General features: G+C 47.3%; 1 protein-coding gene across 1 annotated transcript in view; it reads right to left on the bottom strand.

The window, feature by feature from the left end:
- The window catches only part of AGK (acylglycerol kinase), a 560,713-nt gene extending 539,883 nt beyond the window's left edge, over positions 1 to 20,830 (bottom strand). Inside the window, exon 1 of the mRNA XM_069628747.1 lies at positions 20,630 to 20,830. Coding sequence (XP_069484848.1) covers positions 20,630 to 20,739 — 110 coding nt within the window. The 5' untranslated portion in view covers positions 20,740 to 20,830. The remainder of the gene's footprint in view (positions 1 to 20,629) is intronic.
- Between the last annotated feature and the right edge of the window lie 1,009 nt (positions 20,831 to 21,839).

Raw genomic sequence — 21,839 nt, 5'->3', positions numbered from 1 at the left:
AAACATCATACCAACCAGATTGGATCCAAACCTTCCTAGCCTCATCCACTCGGGTCAGACAGTGTTTATGCTGGGTAGACAGACCTTTGATAACATAAGGAAGACAATACATTTGATTGATAAAACTACGATATTTCATGGAGACCCGGCCATGATGCTGGCTTTGGATGCTGACAAAGCATTTAATAGGGTGGACTGGGGCTTCTTGAGGGACGTATTGGGTCCCTCAGGGTTTGGGACCAATCTCATTACATGGATCTCTGCAAATTACACAGACCCTACGGCTAGGGTGTGATGATTTTTTTTTTTTTTTTCTCCCTCTCCCTCTCCCTCTCCCTCTCCCTCTCCCTCTCCCTCTCCCTCTCCCTCCCCTCCCCTCCCCCCACTGGCCAGGAGAATTAGGCATAACCATGAGATCACCTTTGGAATGACCGAGTATAAGGTTGCCCTATTCGTGGATGACGTACTATTGTTCATCAGAAACCGAATCACTTCTCTGAAGGCGGTGCAAAAGGAATTTGATGCATATGGGTCGCTATCACGTTTTAAAGTCAATGACACAAAATCGGTGGCCTTGAATCCGACGATAACCCCTATATCAAAAGAAAGTCCTCCTGAACACTTTCCCGTTTAAGTGGGTGAACAAACATATCAAATATTTGGGAGTCTATCTGCGAATAGTACAGAGCTATATAACCTGAACTACTGGAGCATGCACCAAAAGGATATACAAAGATGAGTTCAATTAATCTTATCCTGTATAGACAGAATAAATACAGTAAAGATGAATTCTCTTTCTAATCTGCTGTATTTATTTCAGGTACTCCCCGTCAAGGTCCTGTGAGGGGTCCGACTTAAACACAGGTAGTGGATTTCTTGCCAATACTTTTATTCAAATAATAATGGGGTTTGGAAAAATGCCTTGCAATCCCTGGGGATGCCCTGCCTCGGCAAAAAAAAATTAATTAATGATACAGTCTCCGTCAGGATGTCCAAAAAAAAAAGTTCACAGTCCTGTGTCCAAAACCTACTCTGACCCTCACACTCTTTACACAACAAACAGGTGCACCAAGGGGCAAACAAAGTGTCTTTCGGCTGCTCCTCTGCAGCCTTGTCGTGTTCTTTAACACAAAAGTTCCCCTAGATAAAGCAAAACAACCCAAAGTGTTTCAAAAGAAAATTTCACCAACTTAAATTAAGATCTTGTTACTGGTTGGTGCGCTTATTGCTGCGGAAGTGGCTTCCTTCGACTGAACATTGGTCCAGTAACGCCAAGGGCGACAGTCCTCTTCCCCTGGTCTTTCCAGTAGTTCAACTATTGTGAGAGATTGCAAAAACAACGTTCTCCCAATCTCTGAGACTTGGTTTCCTCGCCTGCCTAGTACTGTCAATCTTAGTTTCCAGCAACACTGGGACGAGGAAGAGTGGCTCTTTCTTTCTTTCCAGGCATATGCATAGCGTTTAGATTATGCCAGTTTATTTCTTGTTTTAGTTTTTGTTCACTGAACCCATTCTATCATTCACCGATTACACAAAATTTGCGAGTGCTATACTTCAAACCCCCTCCCCATTCACTTTATTATTGTCCTTTTTAACCCGGACTGTACCTTCTCATTCGAGCCTGCAGTATGGTTTACCTCTCGGCTGTTTAAAGGAGTTCCAATGGGCTTCCCCAGACGCGTCTGCGGATCTTTAATGTCTGTTCCCAACACTGGCTGTTTAATCTCTCACTCTGCCCGTCAGTCATTAAACTATGTTGTTGTGGGGCTCTGTTGTATTAGTGCTGATTGACGGCCCCACCCCTTAGACACACAGCGGTCTTGGATGTTGGTAGTTTTTGGTAGGCGGTTTGCCTTGCCTCGCAGAAACCCAAGACCGTGCTGTTTGTTGGCTCCATGGTATTGTGCCTCCCCTTCCCAGTGCCCCCACTCTGATAGCAGGCTGATGGTCAGGTCTAGGTGTTGCAATTCACAGTGCTGGCGCCTACACTCTCAGACCGGATTCTCGCAGGGAACATATTCTGCGCTTTCCCAGCAGTCCGAAGTTTCTTTTATCAGCTATGGACTGGCCAGTGTCCTTGTCATGCTCTCTTTCTCTCTCTGCACTTGGCCCGCGCTCTGTAATCTGCCGGCACGGTTTCTCCAACTAGAACTGCTTATCTCTGGCTTTCATTCGCTCTCCTTTCACGACTTCCCCACTTCCAAAAACACTTCAACTGCCTCAGCACCACGACCGCTGCTACTACTTCTGTGTTTTTCATTTTGTCCCTCTTCCTTTGATGAACATTTTCAATAGTAGCGTAACAACTAGAACGCTGCTGGTACTTCTCCTGCATCCACGTAGGGCCTCCTTGTCACAGTTGAAGTACAGTTTTTCATCAAAGGACTTTCAGAGTTATTCCTTGTCACTATATTAATTTCCTTCTACTTGTATACATTATTTCATCTGATTTAGGAGTCTTCGTTATAGGGTAAGCTGTAAAATTCTCTTCGCCGTGGTGGGATTTAGTGACTGGAGCAGTGTTTCCTTGAGAATAAAAATGGGACGTAATCACTGGGTTTGTCATAGTCCCTGGATGGGAACTAGTGAAGTTGCAGAAAGAAGTCATGAGCTTTATTTGGCATGGGGGAGAAGCAGGGTTTCCAAACATATACTAATGGCCCCTTTTGACAAAAGGGGTCTCCAAAGTCCAAACTTTCAGGCTTACTGTGACGTGGCACACCTGCGGATCCTACAAGAGTGTCAGGTCGAATCGGCCAAACAGTGGTGGGAAATGGACACTTCGTTGGCAGAGATCGCACTATGGCAGAGATTAAGGTTACTGAAACCAGATGGGCCAAAACGTGTAGGAATCAACCCTGTAATGAGATCAACAGTAGAGTCATGGGACAGGGTTAACGCTAGACATCACCTAACGCAATTTCCATCAGCATTTATGCCTATACCAGTGACCAATTCACAGGTACTCAAAACAATAGCCTCCCTCAATCCCTCCAATTGTAAAGGCGGCAGCTTTCCCGCTAAATTAGTCAAGGTCTGTGCCCCTGCACTAGCGCCCACCATCACCAACTTCATTAACGCCTCGTTCACAACTAACCATATCCCCGCCAATATCAAAGAAGCCTGGGTTACACCCCCACTCAAGAAACCCACTTTAGACCCTGCCATTCCCACTAATTACCGTCCACTCACCACAGTTCCCTTTCTCCTTAAAGTCATCGACAAAATTGCTTACACTCCAGTCCAATCCCACTTCGAAAACAACCACCTGCTAGGAGACAGACAATCAGGCTTCCGCTCTCGGCACAGCACAGAGACAGCCCTATTGGATTTAAAAAAAACAAATGGATGCCATCAGAGACACAGGCAACCTATGCATCCTTCTACTAGGTCTTGCTTATCCCCCCACACTCTACACCAAGTTATTGTTTGCGGCCCTCGATACTATGGGGTAATCTACACCAGCTTCATGGGTGATACGCAGATACTCATCCCCATCACAGGCAATATCGAACGAGACACCATCAGTATAAATCAAATCTATTCACTTATCCAGAACTGGATAGCAACCAACAGTTTATGCCTCAATGGCGAAAAAACAGAGATCCTCATAGTGGGCGCCCCTGCCCGCCTCAGCAAACTACCCCCCGATTACACCTCTGTAACTATAGATGACATCCCCGTCCCCATTTCACATCAAGACAAAATCCTAGGGGTCTACCTCGACTCCAGTCTTACTATGGACAAGCACGTTAATGCTCTTGCGTCATCAACCTCATACTGACAAAATCATCGCACTAAGCCGACCCTTTCTCACGCCACAAAACTGCATCACTCTCGCAAGGGCACTCATATTGGCAAAGATGGATTACTGCAATGTCCTCCTGCTAGGTACCTCAAAGAAAAACCTGAATAAAATGCAACTCTTACAGAACAAAGCTCTAAAATCAGCAGTAGGCATCAAAAAGAGGAATGACATATCCCAGCACAGAAGAGATGCCCATTGGCTTCCCATTCAGGCGGGAATACTTCACAAAACATTTACAATCACTCACAAAGGCATCACCCATCAGGCACCCATCTACCTCAACCAGTGCATTGCTTGCAAAATTAACACTAGAATACTCCGGTCCAATGCCAACACTATCCTGCTCACCCCCCGGTACAACAACTACAGATCAGGCAAGTCTAGTTTCCCTGTAGCAGCTCCTAGAATCTGGAACTCCCTACCCTCCAACATCTGCAATGAACCCTCATTCCCACATTTCAAAAAACTACTTAAGACTTGGCTCTTTAATAAATACTAATATAATGAAAGTCACCCTATTACCAAGCAACCACCTGCCCAGTTTTTAACCAAGCAAACCTATACTGTACTTATCTGACATCTTTCCCAAGTATCCCTGCACATGTTCTATAAAAGTATTCCTATACCTATAACACGTAAGAATGTAAAGTATTCATGTAACATGTAAGAATGTAAACTTCCTGCAATATGTAAGAATGTAAATATCCTTTTATCATGTAAGAATGCAAATATCCTTGTAACCTACGCCGTGATACCACCGAGTTTTGGGCGTATAACCAAATACAATAAATAAAAATAAAATATACACGACAACCCTGAATTCACGCTGGGGAACTCACCGGGGTATTCTTGAAACAGAGAAAGAGTAAGGGATTGTGCATTGAAGGGATGTTTTGGAACTCAAAGTTGAAATCATTTCAGGAATGCAAACAGGTTTATCTACTGGGGCAGGAGGGCCAAATTCAATATCATCAAATTAGGCATTGGGTAATGAACAAAGACAACAGGTAAGCCATCATGAGGAAGCAGAATCCATTAGAAATTAAGAACTGGGAAAGGAGATTACTGAGGAAGAATGGTCATGTATGTGGGCATGCAATAATCTCACCTCACCCCCGGTACAGCATACAAGAATCTACTTGTGGTATTTGATGCCTACATCCCTGAACAAAGCCAACAGAAATGCTGGAGAGAACGTGGGGAAAAGGGTCTCTTTTACAGAAAGGGTGGGCATGTCCAAAGTTTAGACGTTACAGGGAGGAAATTGTGGCATATGCATCGCAGGTGGCAAAACGCGATTGCCTGTTTGACCCGGGTATGGTGCTGCTGGGGATGCTTGTAGATGGCCTGTACCCGCTTTCTCGAAGGGTAGGAGATTCATCACGACTATGTTGTTGGCAGCCAAGTTGTTGATAGCGGCACACTGGAATAGGAAGAATCCTCCTGACATTCAAGTTTGGTGGGCCAGACTGTGGTCAATACTGGCCATGGAAAAAATGTTGGCGAATCTGTCGGAGACCACAAATACATTTGCCAAGAAATGGGTCCCGTTAGAATTCATGACATTTGACTATAGGGCGTATACCTGCCCAAAAAGTTTGTGAACCTTCAATCTGTTTGAAATATAGAACAATGATCCTAAAGTGAATGTTTTGTGAGAACTATGTCTGGTTGATGGGGTGTTGTATTATCGCCTTTTTATGACAAGCCGTGGTCTTCTGGGTGTTGCAATGTTTCTTGTTAAAGGGGGGTGCAGGGCAAAGCAAAGATGGGATGGTGAAATGTTTTTGCAGGGCTTGAAATGGAGGGGAGCTTGGAGTCATTGGAGCCATTTAGCTCCTGCTTCTAGCAAAGTAGAGCCTGGTTAGCTTGAAACCAACAGCTACCATGAGATACTTTTGGCTCCTAGAGTCAAACATGTAAATGTGACATTAACTTTGAGAATGCTAATAAAGAAGAATTAGAACACATCTAATACACATTTACACGCAATGGTTCATACAAAATGGACAAAAAGTTAAAAGGAGCATCTCTGGTAGCTCCTGGTTCCCCTGTGGTAGCTCCTGCCTACAGGGTGATGCCCGACGTCCAGGAGCTGGTTTTCGCTCCTGCTCATCAAATCTGAATGTCGAACCCTGTTTTGCTATTACCATTAATAAGCTTTATAATGAACTTATGTGGAAAACACTAAATTAATCAAATACTTGGGAAAGAAAAAGCAGTTTAAGGGATTTCCCGACCAGGATTATTTTTACCTTAGAACTTAAATTCTGTTTTGAACTCTTGTTGAGCTGAGCGGCTGGAGCGGTCGCCCGCAGCCCTGTGCGGCCATTCTGAGGCTGCCTTTCCAGGCCCCGTTGGGCTACAGTGAGCGTGCAATCTAAAATAATCTTTTTTCGTGAGGCACTGTTTGTTTTTCGCGCTCCGTGCGTGTTGTTGCAGCCCCCTGTCCCCTCCCTCCCCCTCACTTCCTGGTCCTCCTCTCCCCTCTCCCATCCTGCCTCCCTGCTCTCCTCACTAAATCTGGTAGGAAAAAGTTTAAAAAGGACATCCTGGTCTCCAACCCAGGCCTCCCTATCGCTGACACCTACACCAGTGCCTCCTCCAAGGAAACTCTTACTGACATCCTCTTTTTCGTGCCTTCTCCTGACCTATGGACCCTTCATATGGTCTCTGTGCTCTCTCCTTTCTCCTCTTCTCCCATTAATGGTGGCACCCGATGGGATGTCCTTTTGGTCTCCTTCCACTCCTCTAAGGCCATCATTAATGTCTACACTAATGGGACCGTCTTGGTCCAAGGCCCTCAGGCCAACCTCCTCCTCTTTGATAGACGCTTCCCACGCCTCATCAACTTCCTTTCCTCTCCTGCTGTCCCAGCTTCTCTGTCCTCGGCTACCTTGCCTCCATCCTCCCACCCTGCCCCCCCTCGGGCTTCTTCTTCACCTCCGCAGGGTGTACCTCTGATCTGTACCCCTGCCCGGAAGTCCTTCAAAGATGGCAACCTTCTCCACATTGCCACTCTTAACTCTCGCTCTGTCGTCAAACACTCATCTGATATCTGTCGCCTACTTGAGGAACTGGACCTTGACACCCTCGGTCTCACTGAGACATGGTTCACAGCCAGCTCTGTCACCAGCTTTGACACACTCCTACCTGACGGTTACAAGATCCTCTCCGTTCCCAGGGGGTGTGGCCCTTATCTTCCCTGAGTGGATCCCTGCCAATGTCACTCCTACGCAGACCTACTCCTCTTTTGAATGCATTGTCTGCCGACTCTCTCTCTCTCTCTCTCTCCTAGCCATTCCCTTACTGTGGCTACCATCTATCGGCCACCTGTTCAAATTTTCTCCTTCCTCTCCGAGTGGGCGGACCTCGCCTCCTCACTCCTGTCCTCAACCACTCAACTCCTCTTTCTTGGAGACTTCAACATCCACCTGGATGCCTTCTGTCCTCCCTCTGGACTCTTTCGGGACCTCTGCGCCTCTCTCTCTATTCTCCCGTCTGGGCCGACTCATTCTGCAGGGCACTCTTGATGCTCTGATCTCTTCTGACCTTTCACTCTGTCCCTCTCTCCACTCCTCTCTCCTGGAGTGACCACTTTCTCCTATCCACCCACCTCACCTTCCCTACCCCACAGGCTAAGCCACCCTCATCACTGCCACCCTCCTTCTCGGTCATCCGACCCATGAAGCGCGTGTCAGCCGAGGCTTTGGCTGCCACCTTCTTGTCCCCCTTGCCCCTTCGGCTGACTCCCACCCTGACACAGCCCTCTCCACTCTGCTATATCTGATACTCTTGATATCCTTGCCCCGGTCATGGGAATCCGCCTGAAGCCCAAAGCCAAATGTAACTCTTGGTATGACTCGGATCTCGTCACCCTTAAACGCAAGTGCAGGGTGGCTGAGAGGAAATGGCGTGCTTCATGTTCACCCTCTGACAAACTGGCCTGCCGCCTGCTCCAAAGGCAATACCGGCCCTCCGTTCTCACCAAGAAGAGAGACTTTATCCAAGGCCACATCTCTGCGGCATCTAACAATTCGGCCGAACTCTTTAAAATCTGCAAGGTGCTGGCCAACCCTGCTGCAGTCTCTACCTCTCCTGTCCCCTCCCAGGCCCTCTGCTCGGCACTGGCCTCTCACTTCATCTCTAAAGCTCAGGACATCTTGTCCTCACTCTCCTCCCATCACCCCCCCCCCCCCTCTATTTCGATCTTTCAGATCGACGATGTAGAGCAGCAGCAAGACTTCTCTTCCAGCAGGGCTTCAAGGTTAAGTTTCAGTTTTACTCCAGTTACTCTTCGTAGTGGACTTCAGCTTCTGAACACAAATTCTAGCAGCGAGAGGCCCCCAGATATACTAGTTGATCTCCCATTCATTCTGCTGGGTCACACTCAGGGAACCAATCGGTCAGAAGGGCATTCATGCAGGCAGGCAGCCATTAAGGTGCATAGTGCATTCAAGCCATTCACTTCTCTCCAGACACTCACAACAAGTTATGTGTATTGGGACAAGTACCCAGCCATTCAACACTCCACACTGCATTCATACCAGTTTCGGGCAGGGCCGTCTCAGTCATTGTGTCAAACACCAGAAACCAGACATCCACAACAAGAAGTGCATATCCGTCACACACTCCATTCACCCAGGTCCCATACACAGGGTGTACCCAACACATACAGTCACTGGGAAGGCTCCAGCCAGTCTGGCCTGGACTTCACAACAACACCATATATGGACTTCCACCCAACAGCCAGTCAGGGGGAAGGGACAGAGTCAGGGCCTCGCAGGACTTTGGGAAAACAAGGTAACAGGCAATAGAAAGCAAGAGGCCACAGGGTCAGTCTTGTTTCCTATCTGGAATCAACTGATTCCACTGGCAGCGCCTGGGTATCCCAAAATGGAGGATACTCGGAGAACCTGTCAAATTGAGCATGGAGCTGCCACCAGCCCATACCCTGCTCTGTGGGCCACACACAGGTGCCCAAAAACATACACTAAGGGCACAGGGTTGCACCACCACCCATGGGTGCCTTAAGGGTATCCCACGGGTCTGTACACCAAACCAAAAGAGAGAGCTGCACCACCAGGAGTCCCACATAAACTCCTACATGGAAAACACGATGGAACACATGATAAAAAATCAGCAAAGGACAAGGATACGGATGGGTCGACTAGGAACAGAGCACTGTTGGGGGTGATAAAAGGTAATTTACTAAAATGTCAGGTGTTGGGGGACAAGGAGATCCTGTATATGTTGAAACCTGTACATAGATATGGGAAGGCAGACCGCCTTGGGACGTTCTGGGTGAGGGTAGTGCAGGGTGAGAGTAGGGCGCAGCCAATTACCGGGATACAGGGCCGGAAAGGGGAGGTGCTGCTATCAGATGACGCCATAAATGAAGAATTTCTGCAATATTATAGGACCCTGTATGAAAACGAAGACAAATGTACAGACCAGTACATGGGGGGGAAATTGTTTTCCCGTGATGTCTGAGGAGGCGAGTTTAAGTCTGGATCACCCTTCACTGTGGAGGAAGTAATGGCCGCAATCATGTCTCTTGCATCAGGGGGAAGGCCCTGGGTGTGGACGGTTTAGGAATTGAGCGCTATAAAGAGTTCAAGCACTGTCTGGCGCCGCGGTTACTTAAATTGTGGGAGGAGGCGCTGGAGGTCGGTCGGCTTCCACCATCTATTTCCGAGGCAGTAATTATTCTGCTGTTAAAGCCGGGTAGGCCACAGCATGAACTAGCCTTGTACAGGCTGTTATCCTTGATTAACGCTAACGTCAAAGTGTTTGCGAAAATTATGGCAACTCGACTTCTCCCATATATGCCATCCCTGGTACACTATGACCAATCGGGATTTATTCCCAATAGATCCACTGTATTGAATTTTAGGCGGTCGTTCTGCAAAATGTTGCAGATTGATCCACAGGATAAGGCAGTTGCAGTATCGCTGGATACGGAAAAAGCTTTTGACCGTTTCTTGGATGTTCCTGTTCAAGGTGCTAGGGCAATACCAATTTGGGGGGGTATTTTATTAATAGTGTGCACCTGCTTTATGCGGGCCCAGTTGCAAAGGTTTGCACCAACAGCAAAACGTCACAGGCCTTTTAATTGGCCCGAGGAACAGTACAGGGGTATCCTTTGTCCCCTCTCCTGTTCACCCTCACGATCGAACCCCTTGCGTTGATGGAGCGAAGAGAGGTATTCGACTAGCCGTCCACCCCAGATAATTTTGCTCTATGCAGACGAAACCCTATTATACATAGGGGACCGCAACCGGAACGTTGGCCCTGTGATGATAGAGATTAAGAGATTCACATATTATTCCAGCTATAAAGTCAATAGTGCCAAATAGGAACTGTTCACGCTGACGGATGGAACAGTTGTACCTTGTGACCCACTGGTGTTCCGATGGGTCCTGCTCCAGTTCAAGTTCCTGGGTATAATTGTGTCAAGAGCGCACCATTCACTGTATGCAGATAACCATAAGGCCTATTTGAGCTCACTGGCCACTAAGTTGCAGATGTGGGCTGGCCTTCCTGTGTCAATGTACGGGTGATTATCTATTCTGAAGATGATTGTGGTCCCGAAACCATCAGCAATATTCCAATATGACCTGGGCGGGGATTTTTCACTAAGTTGCAGTCCTTGGCAGTGGAATTCGTATGGGGGGCGGGGCTCGCCAGGATAGGGTTCCAGAGGCTAGCTGCGCCGGACTGCATTACATGGTGGCGCAAGCACAGTTTGCTGGCCACTGGTACTCTTCGGATTCTGGGGCAATACATACGGATCTGAAAATCCACTGAACTCAAGGCAGTCATTTTCAATGATCGCTATTTGGACTCTTACACCTTTGATCCGGTCCGCACAACGGTGAACGCATGGTCAAGTATATTACAGAGGATGGAGGTGACGGACCCGTATTGTGGGGCTGTTCCCCTGTAGAATTTCCTCAGGCTTCCCCCCCCCCCCAAATATGATGTTGATGTGCAGGTGACTTAGGCCACTTCCAAGCAGTTGACCCTGGGGCATCTGTACCCAGAAGGGAATTTTGTCACACAAAGCGTTCACGGCAAAGCTGGGTAGTAGCCCCATCAGAATGCTGCAATATTACAGGATGAGGGCGGCGGCGAGGGCATACCTTAGATAGCAGTCGTGCCCACGGGAGCCAGATACACATGCTTATGTAGACTCAATAGTCTGGGGTGGATGGCTAGGGGTGCTAGGAGACTGGTTTCCAGACTTTACAAATTGGATCAGACTCATCAAGCCCTGAGGAATATGGCACAGGCTAAATGGGAGCGGGATTTGGGGGAGGCAGCCCTCCAGATAAGGTGCGCAAGGGGCCTTTTTACGCACAGAAATCTTGTCAATAGGGCCCTTTTAATTTTTCCTTGTGTACCACTTACACGGGCTATTTATGGCAGCACCCCCATAATTCATGGAGCTCACTGCCTGGCAAGCAGCAGCTTGCAAATCCACTCTTTACTTTAGTAATCGACACAGTTCCTTGAAAGAAGCAACTGCAATGAGTACTGGTCCGTTAAATTTGTTTAACACTCTTCTCTGTTAATGATTCTGTCAATATAATACTTTCTGAGTAATGTAAAAGGGAATTTGGGTTTTGTTCACTTTGTGCAACTGCCTGCATTTTTTAGGTTACAGTGTTATTAAAGCATCATGAAAACACTTTTGACTTTGCTTTAGGGCACATGTAGTATTGTATAAAATGAAAATTGTCTTCAACAAGGGCTGCATTTCTGCTGAATTGGCTTTAATAGAGGCAGCGCAGTTGCAGCAGCATTGGCATTTCATACTTTGTTTTCTTTTCATCACAGAAGCACACCAATTGCATAGCTAGGCCTGCGGTCTGAACTTTAACTCCCTTTCGGACCACCTACCGCAAGCAGGTATAATGGATACAGGCAGAAGTAGTCCTGAATATATTTTCATTGGCACCGATTGTACCTGTACCTCTCAATAGTACTGCTATATATTCAAGCAAAGTAGCCTAATTTATTAATGGAGCTGCTATACCGTACGCATGTCATGGCACAATGCCAAATATTCACAGCAGGGGTGATTGCATTATGCCCATATTTAATAGCAGGACTGCTATGTATTAGGACAGTACCTGAATTCCTTAACAGAGCTGCTGTTAAGAAAGCACGAACATGTGTTGGCATTTAATGCAGCAAGCTAAAGTACAGAGCAAGAACAGTGTCTGAGCTCTTCCCACCAACCTCCAACAGTGTGGGAAGATGGCATTGCTGTCATATACTTCAATCCCTTCTATTCACTGTTGCGCTTTTCAAAACTTCTGCTTCTCCCATGTCCGATTACTGAGTCCCACTGCCAAACATCTAGCACATTTAAAAGCCTCATTATGAATCTCCTGACTAATGCAGGATAGTCCAAACAGGCTTAGAGCTTTTGACAAGCCATTTATGTCATGTCAGGCAAGCCTCGCATGGAGCTGCCAGTGCCCTAACCCTATGTGCCTTTAAGCTTCAACAGCCTGTTGGGAAAAGGCAGCTCAGTGGGTCAATAACCCTGCTGCAGAGATTGTGTAACCTGTTAGTTCAAATCCTGTCAATAGGAGAGTTAATGAGACTGCATCAGAGATATATATTTAAGATGCAGGGAACATTCAATTGTAACACAGATTACTTAATTTTTGACTTATGTTATGTTATTTTGCATTTATATAGCGCCTTATATACCATTGGTATGGTCTGAAGGTGCTGGTAGGTTGAACGCCCTTGGGAACCGAAGTTCAGATCAGTAGAGAGAGTCAAAAGGTGCGTGTGAGCACTGGGTATGTGTGCAGCTTGTGCGATATCCGTGTAGTAGCTGCTTCTTAGCGTTAGGTGTGGTGATTGAGGGATCAGGAGAATGTGTTCGTTCAGGCAGGTTTTATCCAGAACGGCTGCGGCTGCGTTAGGCCTGAGGGGAACGCCTGGCTGGGGGGGTTGGGGGGGGAGTGAGACCAGCAGTGTCAACTTAGAGTGATGTGGAGTGAGCAGCGGATGTTGCTATGAGAACAGTTATACCGAATGGTGTCATAGTATCTCTGTGTTCTAGTTGAGTGGTGATGTAAGGGAGAGGGTAAGCATGGTGGTGTGATATGAGTTATATGCTCTTTCAAGCGTTCTTTGCATTCTAAACCATACTATATATGTCACGCAGTTCTATGCGTTCCAGTCCGTACCGAGGATGGACACCTATCTGTTCTATGTATTCCAGTCTGGTCTAATGCACTCTGGTTCACGGTCTAGTCAACTCAGTGCATGTGCTCTTGTCCGCCACCCGACTGTCCACATGTCCACCCCACACATGCACTCTTGACAGCACCAGGCATGCGCTCTTGACTGCTTCAGCCTCTCCATACACACAACCAATGCATACATTGATCCGTTCCATACGCCCATCCGTTCCATACGCCCGTCCGCTCCATCAGCTCCATACGCTCATCCGAGCCATACACCCATGTGCTCCATACCCCATGCGCTCTATAAACCCCTGCATTCCATTCCACGGTCAGCTCCAGGCACTCATCATCATCCAATCGATATCCTCATCCGGACCATGCCCTCATCCGCTTCCTACAGACCGTTACACCATACATTCGCCGGGACAATAAAATCGTCCGCTCAGGCGGTAAACATACTCTCTGCACTTCCACATTCATTAGTTATCCAGACTCGTTGGCTCTACTTACTCATCTCCTCCACATACTCATCTGTTTTACATGTTTATCCTGTTTTCGCTTATCTGTTGTGCACATTCATCCGTTTTGCGCATTCTTGCCTTCTATTCGCTTCTCTGAAATTTACGCGGCAAATCTGTGTTACGCACTCATCTCTTCTACATACTCACCTCTCCATGCACTCACCCACTCTGCACACACCCCCATCTGCGCACATTTGCCAGGACTGTAGAATCGTCCGTTCAGGCAATAAACACACCCTCCGTACTTCCGCATTCATCAGCTGTCCAGACTTGTTGGCTCTACTTTACTCATCTGGGATTTACGCGCTCATCTGTGTTACGCGCTCACCCCCTCTGCGCACACACTCCCTCTGCGCACACACCCCCTCCAACGTACTCATCCGCTCCACTAATTCATCCCTTCTCCGCACTCATCCGCTTTCATTGGGCTGTTGTTGGTCTGTTTTGGGACAGTATGGTGCGGGTTGGTTTTATGGTAAGAGCCAGGTTTTCAGCAGTTTGCGGAAAGACGTTAGTTAGGCGGACGTGGGGTAGGAGCGAATTCCATAGCGTGGGTGCCAAGGCTGAGAATGATGCTCCGCCTAGCCTGACTGAGTTTGTCTTTGATATGATTAGGAGGCCTGCTGAACTCGATCTTAGGGTGCGTGGGGGGTGATAGGGTTTTAGTTTGTCTTGAAGAAATTCAGGTCCGGTTTTATGCAGTGCTCGATGGGAGATGCATAAGGTTTTGAAAGTCACCCTTCAGGCTACTGGAAGCCAGTGCAGCGTTTTAAGGGCTGGGGAGACATGGTCTCTTGGGACAAGCGCAAGTAGTAATTTGGCTGCCGCGTTTTGTGTCCTTTGGAGATTATTCAGTTGGTATGCGTGGATTCCAAGTTATAGGGGGTTTGCGTAGTCCAGTCTTGATATAACGATTGATTGGACGGCGGAGAGTCTGTTGGGAAAGGAGAGATATGGAAAGATGCGTCTAAGGGTTTTAAGGTGGTAGTGGCACGACTTTGAGACGTTGTTGACTTGGCACGAGAGAGTTAGGTCAGAGTCAAGGGTGCACCCAAGATTTTTCACTGATTTGGAAACGGTCGGAGAGTTGCCCATGGCGGATTTCCATGGTAGTGGGTGCGGAAGAAGTTCGGAGTTGCCACAAACCATGATTTCCGTTTTGGAGGGGTTTAATAGGAGGTGGCTTTGGGTCATCCAGAGTTCTATGTCGAGGAGGCAGGAGGCGAGGCCAGGTCGGAGATTGAGATTTGAGTTCATGAGTTTTAGAATTAGCTGGGTGTCGTTGGCGTAGTTGTAGCACAGGATGTTGTGCGAACGGATTATCGGTGGGAGGGTGGTCAGGTAGAGGTTGAACAGGAGGTCGGATATGCATGCTCCTTGTGGGATTCCCGTGTCGACTGGTGGGGCTTGGGTGGTATAGGTGGAGAGTATCGTTATTTGGTACCTATCTTTGAGGAGTGAAGCAATCCATTTAAGGGCGGTTCCACAAATTCCTAGGGAGTGAAGGCGATCAAGGTGGATTGAGTGAGTGATTGTGTCAAAGGCGGCAGATAGGTCGACAAGGATTAGCGCGGCGCATCCCGCGGAGTCTGCCGTCATTTTAAGGTAATCCCAGATTGAGGTTAGGGTGGTTTCGGTTCCGTGACGGGCACTGAAACCTGATTAGGCGGGGTCTAGGAGATTGTTGGCTTCGACAAAGGCATTTAGTTGGGAGTAGGCGGTTCGGTGAATGAGTTTGGCAAGGAACCTAGTGTTTGAGATGGGGCGATAGTTTTTTGGGCTCGAGCGAGGGTTTTTTAATTAGAGGTTTGACGTGAACCGTTTTTGAATGCGTCAGGAAAGATATCAGAGGAAAGGGAGGCATTTATGATGGATCTTGCGTGTTCCCCTGCGCAGATGGATGTGAACATTTCTTTGAGGGTTGTGGCTGGGCAAGGGTCGACCGGAGATCCAGAAGGTTTGCGCGCAGACAGAAGTTTGAGAAATTGCTCTGGTTATATTGGGCTAAAGGATTCGAAAGTTGGTTGTGTAGATGTCGGAGCTGGTGGGTTGGCCGTTGCGGGCGGGGAAATGCCTGGTGGATGTAAGAGAGCCAGTTTGGTGGTTAGGGTTTTTGTTCTTTCGAGAGCCGTCGTGTAAAAGTGGAGGGAGAGTGAGTCGCACAGTGATTGTGAGGCGGTCGGGACGGTTGTGGAGCAGGCCGGATTGGTGAATTCGGAGATGATTTTGTGGAGTTCTTTGCTCGGGTTTTTGCAGTTTATGATTCGTGAGTTGTAGTGGGCTTTTTTTGCTTTCCGGATTTCGGCGGTGAACAGATAAGAGGTGGCGGGCCAAGGTGGCTTGTTCTCCTGGGTTTTGTCTTTCTGCCATATGCGTTCTAGGTATTTATATAGTTGTTTAGTGATCTTCAACTCAGGAGTGAACCATTTGGGGAAGAGGCCACGGTGGGCTGATGGTTTGCACAGAGGTGTGAGGTGCATTAGAGATGCATTGAGCCATGAGTCGAAGACGTCAGGAGTAAGTGTTTGGTGATGGAGACTGGAGGAGTGCCTCTGCTAGGTCCGGGGTGATTATCAGTTTTTTCCAGCATTTGCCTAGATTCGGAGGTTCAGATTCGAGTAAAGGAAGGGGGTCGGGTGAGCGGAAGGTGATACAGAGAATAAAGTAATCGGACCAGATGATAGGGATGGGTGGTTTTAAATGAATCAGAGTGTTGGAGGTAAAGATGGCATCAAGAGTGTATCCTTTATAGTGAGTTGGGCCATTTATGCGGGGTTGGAGGTTAATTGCGTCTAAACCGTCAACCAGCGAGTGTGTCATAGGGTTCGTGGGGATGTCGAGCCATATGTTGAAGTGTCTGTGAAGGGTGAGGTTGGGATGGTTTAGTTGAAGGGTTGCAATAGAGTCGCAGAGGTTGTTTGCGAATTGTCCATCGTAGCCAGGAGGCCTGTAGATTATTAGGAAGCTGTGTGAGAGCGATGGGGAGATGGATAGCTTAACGAGGAGAGATTCGCAGGCAGGAATGGAAGGTTGGGTGTCGATGATTGAGGTGTGGAAGAGAAACTAGAAGAGGAATGCTATTCCCCCTCCTCTGAAGGGGCGGTTCAGTTGGATGAGGGAGTAGTCTGGGGGAAAGGCTTCATTAGCGATTGGGGCATAATCGTCAGAGAACCATGTTTCAGTGATGAAGACAAGGTCTGGTTTGACAGAGGTGAGGAGGTCGAAGATGCAGTGTCTGTTTTTTGCAACGGATCGGGCATTAAACATGATGCAGTTCACATCGGCAGGTGAGGTTGGTCTCGGTGCTGGAGCGGGAGGGGGTGGTGGTGGTGGAGAGAGTGCAGAAGGGAGGGGGGTAGGGTGGGTGATGCTCGATGGGAATAGTGGGCGAGCAGGAAGATTCAGGTGGCTGCATGTGTTGGGATGGTTGGGTTTGATTCGGGGGATTTGAAGGTGCTGTGCGGGCGGTTAGGAGTTTCAGTTGCGGTTGATGAGAAATCGAGGGAGAGGGGTTTCAGGAAGGGTGAAGCTGCGGGTGAAGGAGGTGATTGCGGGAACGAGGTGGTGGGTCGAGAGAGGTGAGGCAAAGAGTGCTGAGAGATTGAGGGGGACCAGGAACGTTTCCTCTTTAGTTTTCTTGTTGCGATTGGGGTGTGAGAGAGAGTAGGGGGGTCAGAGGGGGAGAGGGATGCAGCTTTGGTTCTAGCAAGGGCTAGGTGTGCAGTTTTTAGGGAGGGGAAAGGGTGCGGGCGGGAGGGAATGGTGGCAGGGGTGTGAGGGCAAGGCGGGGGGTGGGAGCTTGCAGGGCGGGGTGTGCCTGGTATGAGAGTGGGGAGCGGACATGGTTAGGGTGTTCAGGGGAGGAGAGGTCTTAGGGTGGTTTGCTCGCCATCGAGCCCCTCTGGCTTGGTGTTGGAGAGGGATGGCAGGGAGTGCGAAGGAAGGTGGGGTGGATTGGGAAGTGGGGGCGGTCCACGGAGGTCGCTTCCGTCTAGCTCTGGTGAAGTGGGTGTACTCATGCTTGGAACGTGCTTTTAGGTGGATTTTCGGAGGTCTTTCTAATTGTGGCTCTTAGGTGCAGTTCAAGATTGAATTGTACACCGATGATAATATGCTATTAGGTATTAATAAGTTGCACTTCTAAGTTCACCTATACATATAGATGATATTAAGTCTTCCTTTATATTCAGTTTTGCATAGAGGGGATCTCAGATTATTAGGCACAGTTCTAAATTTTAGCTTACACACTTCAAAATGCAGCTTTCACAGAGAAGCTGTTGGGAACGGATTTAGATGAAGTCTTCACAGAGAGGCTATTGGGAACGCTTCTATGTACCACTTTCACAGAGAGGTTATTGGTCGGGCTTCTACATTCACAGAGAGGCTATTGGGAACACTTCTAAATGCAACTTTGCATGTATGAAATACAGTTTCCGAATGTAAATATATTACAGATATAACGAGTTTACAGTGGCAATGTTTTGTCCCGCCTTTCCCACCCTTACTTATTGTTGGCTTCTTGCTTCTCCTGCGGATACCTGCAGATACTGTTTGGGGCCGTCTCTGTAGGAGCCGTCCTTTGCCTCAGGTCCTCAGCAGAAGGGCTGCCGGGCAGAGGGCTGCCCTGGGAGGACTGGCAATGGAGTGGCGTCATCTCGACTTGGACCAATCGGAGCGAGGGGTGGGTGGGATGGGATGCGGGAACAAGGGAGGGAAGGAAGGCCCGAGACTATCAGGAAGTGAGGAGCGGGTATCGAGCGCTTTCTAGCGTGGGCACCGGGAGGCCCTGAACGCTAAATTCAATTTACAACTGTCTTAGGTCTGCCGGGAATTAAAAGTGCAGTTGCGCCACTTACCTCGAGCAGGTTGAAAGAGCCGAGGGTGAGCGGTGCAGCCGACTAGTTTGGGAGGGCCTGGGCGGATTAGCCAATCGGAACGAGGGGTGGGCGGGAACAAGGGAGGGAAGGCCTGAGACTATCAGGAAGTGAGGAGCGGGTATCGAGCGCTTTCTAGCGTGGGCACAGGGAGGCCCTGAACGCTAAATTCAATTTACAACTGCCTTAGGTCTGCCGGGAATTAAAAGTGCAGCTGCGCCACTCACCTCGAGCAGGTTGAAAAAGGACTACTAAATGTTCAGTGATTCAAAACACACATTTCATCCGGAATGCTCTACTTGTAATTTCTCATGAGAAGCACATCCCATGAGGAGTACTACATTTGTAATGGCTCAGAGCATACATCTCATATGGGCTCTTGTACTTGTCATGGCATAAAGTGTGGGTAAAGCATCTGCATTCAAGCAAGTGCTGCATCTGGTCAGATAAACCTCTAACTCTATAATTCCCAGCCTAATGACCAAAAGAAGGTTTGTACACATCTAAAAAAAAGGAGCACCCAATGGTAAAGCTGCCCTAGAATTTTAAATAGAAACGGCATTTTCAGCTTTTTGGATATTTATTGGTGCTATGTTAAAAGACAAACAGAAAAACAGGCGAGAAAAAGCAACTCTGAACCTAAGCAGCACAGAGGAACAAAAGGTGTAGCGGGTTTGGGCGAAGGGGCAGAGAACATACTAGACAATTCAAAACAGGAATTCAAGCAACAGGAAGAGAGAGCAATGAGCTACATGATAGGGCAACAAATAAAGCGAGAAGGGTAACAGAGTTAATAATAGGGCAAACACACAATAGGAGCGAGGGATAGAAGCAGAGCAAAAGAGACATTAAAATAAAACAAAGAACAACAGCCGGTGGGGAGGGATGGAAATAGAAGAGCAAGACTAGAGAAGGGCAGGCCAATAACTTAAGAGGCAGTGCAAGAAAGGATAATTAAAACGAGTAGCAACCACATCCGAGAAAATTAAAAAACAGACATAGCCAGGGTAATGACATAAGGGAGGAAGAGGAGTTTTATACAGCGAGATAATGGAGGGGAAAAAGCAACAATAGAATGCAGAGATGAGAGAGGCAGAATGATAGAGAAACAGACCACAAAAATGTGGCATCACAACACTTAAGGGTGAGAGGTAGAGCACCAGAAAGTGAGAGAAAGGATAAACAACGTAGCAAAGGGAAGGAGAGATGGAGCAAAAACATGGAGTGGCTGTCAAGCAGGTAGTGCCAGGCAGCAACATTGCTGGTAGAGTGAGGGACTTGATTTATGAATCACCCGATGTAACTTAACTAGCTCCCATCTGTAGTAAGAGTTTGTGACCCAATATCATGACGATGAAGATGGGTAGTATCTACAAGGTTCTTGTGTGGGGAAAGTATTTTCCACACGTGCAATAACTTATTTAGAACCACTTTGAAATACAGCTGTTTTGTCAATTATTTTTTCAGACAAAGTTTTAATTTTACGCACAAATAGGATAGTTGTCACACATTTTTTTACTCTCTTGCGAAGGAGGAAAATCATTTCCACTCTCTTGAAATTGGATTTACTGTTTAATTTTAAAAATTGGGAGTAAAATACTCTCAGATTTGTATATGTTCCAATTCAAAAGAGGCCTTCGTGCCTCCCCGGGTTGTTACTAATGTTTGAACTGTGCAATGTGTAAAATGCCGGTCTTATAAAATTAAAAAAATAAACAGTGGGGATGCAATACAGTAAAGGGCAAAACCTAGTTCATGGAATTGTGGTCAGCTAACTGCTCAGAAAAAATGATAAAGTGTTTTTTCAATACTACACCTGCTGCCTTATATACGTCCAATCCATACAGTATGTTTTCGGTTTATTTTGTGCATTCAACTGCACAATCTAGAATGATCAAGTTTCCCAGTTACATGCATGATTAAACCATTTCGTACAGTTTGATTATAGTAATTGTTTTTCAATTTTGAATTTGGGACTACAAATCCCAGAAGTCCGAAATAAATAAAAAAACACGGACCGCACAGCCCTCTCGCACATGCAAATGTGAAAACTGAGATATCTGCTCAACATGCAAAGGATAAAAATGAATTACCTACCTGGACGAACACCATGGTTAAAAATGGTGCACTTATTTGAAAAGCAATGTCATACATTATGAGACTTCATGAGCGAAGTAGGCGTTCACAGAACGTGCAGCCAAGAGCACTCACCAGTACTTGCCATACAGCCAATGCCCTCCATAGGTCAACAGGCAGAAACCCACTGTGCTTTTCTTCCAATTATTCCTGAGAGTTCTGAAAATTCTCACCACCCTAGCCATAACTGTTTGATCCTCTGCTCACATGTGTAAATACTGAAACGTTGCGGGAGTTTCTAGGTCACATCCGAGAAAAGGACCGTAGAGACGCCCCGCCTCTTCTTCATCACGTGGGTTGCACGTTCGAACGTGTCTGGGAAGTCACGTGCCTCGGGTTGCGAAATTCAGCAACTCGTCTTTGGAAGATGTAGCACGAGGGCAAATGCTGCAGGTCGAGGATGATAGCTGATTAACACCGTTGTCCAACCGTTACGGAGCGACTCTGCTTTAAATAAGTCTTAAAGCTATCGCATACTTAGTTTTTATTTGAGTGGAGTCGACGATTTCGCCAGTATTTTGGGGATTCGTTATGTGCAAGGGTGTTTTTCAGTGTACCGGTTTACAGTAATGCAGCCCTTTTTGTTTGTTTTGTGAAGAGGCTTTCTTGTCCTTTCCTCTGGAGAGGGATATTTTGGGGATTTGTTATGTGCAACAGTGGGAAGATGTGTTTTGTGCAGTGTGACATACTTGACTATCCTGTGCAGAGGGACACATTTGGGTACGAATTTCGACGATAACACTTAACAGTAAGGTGGATAGTTATTCGTTTGAGCTGTTAGGCGTGACAGAGCCACCTTTAAGCCGAAACGATTGCATCAGAGTGCAGATAGGGAGAAATGGCATATGAGGAGGGACACACAGCTTGAAGGTGTTTGGTTATTTGCCCACCCATTGATTACCCATGGCCATGCTAATCCCTTTGGCCTTTTCCTACCCAGTTCCTCCCCTCCCCAAAAGCCTCCCCAAGGGAACTCTTTGAGCTTGCTTTAATCAAGCCTTACCATCAAACTTTGCACTCAAAAGTGCCTGCCAGTGTTTTTTCAAAGCAGTCTTCGGCGAGTTAACGACTCAGTTGGAGTTGTAAACCTGCTATTGGTGTAATAAATGTCTAAACCAGGCACAGTGTGTCCTTCACTGAAATCTTGTTAAAAACAACATTGGCAAAGCCAACAGTTTGACCTGTGCATAAGTATTTGGCATTTGCCAGGCACTACTATTAGATGCCTGAGCACTTAGACATTTTTCACTTGCTACCATCAATGGGGAGTTAATACCACTATGGC

The sequence above is a fragment of the Ambystoma mexicanum genome, chromosome 12 (genome assembly GCF_040938575.1).
Source record: "Ambystoma mexicanum isolate Mex_15411 chromosome 12, UKY_AmexF1_1, whole genome shotgun sequence".
Lineage (NCBI taxonomy): Eukaryota > Metazoa > Chordata > Amphibia > Caudata > Ambystomatidae > Ambystoma > Ambystoma mexicanum.
The sequence above is the reverse complement of the archived record's forward strand: the minus strand, read 5'-3'. Positions and strand labels throughout refer to the sequence as shown.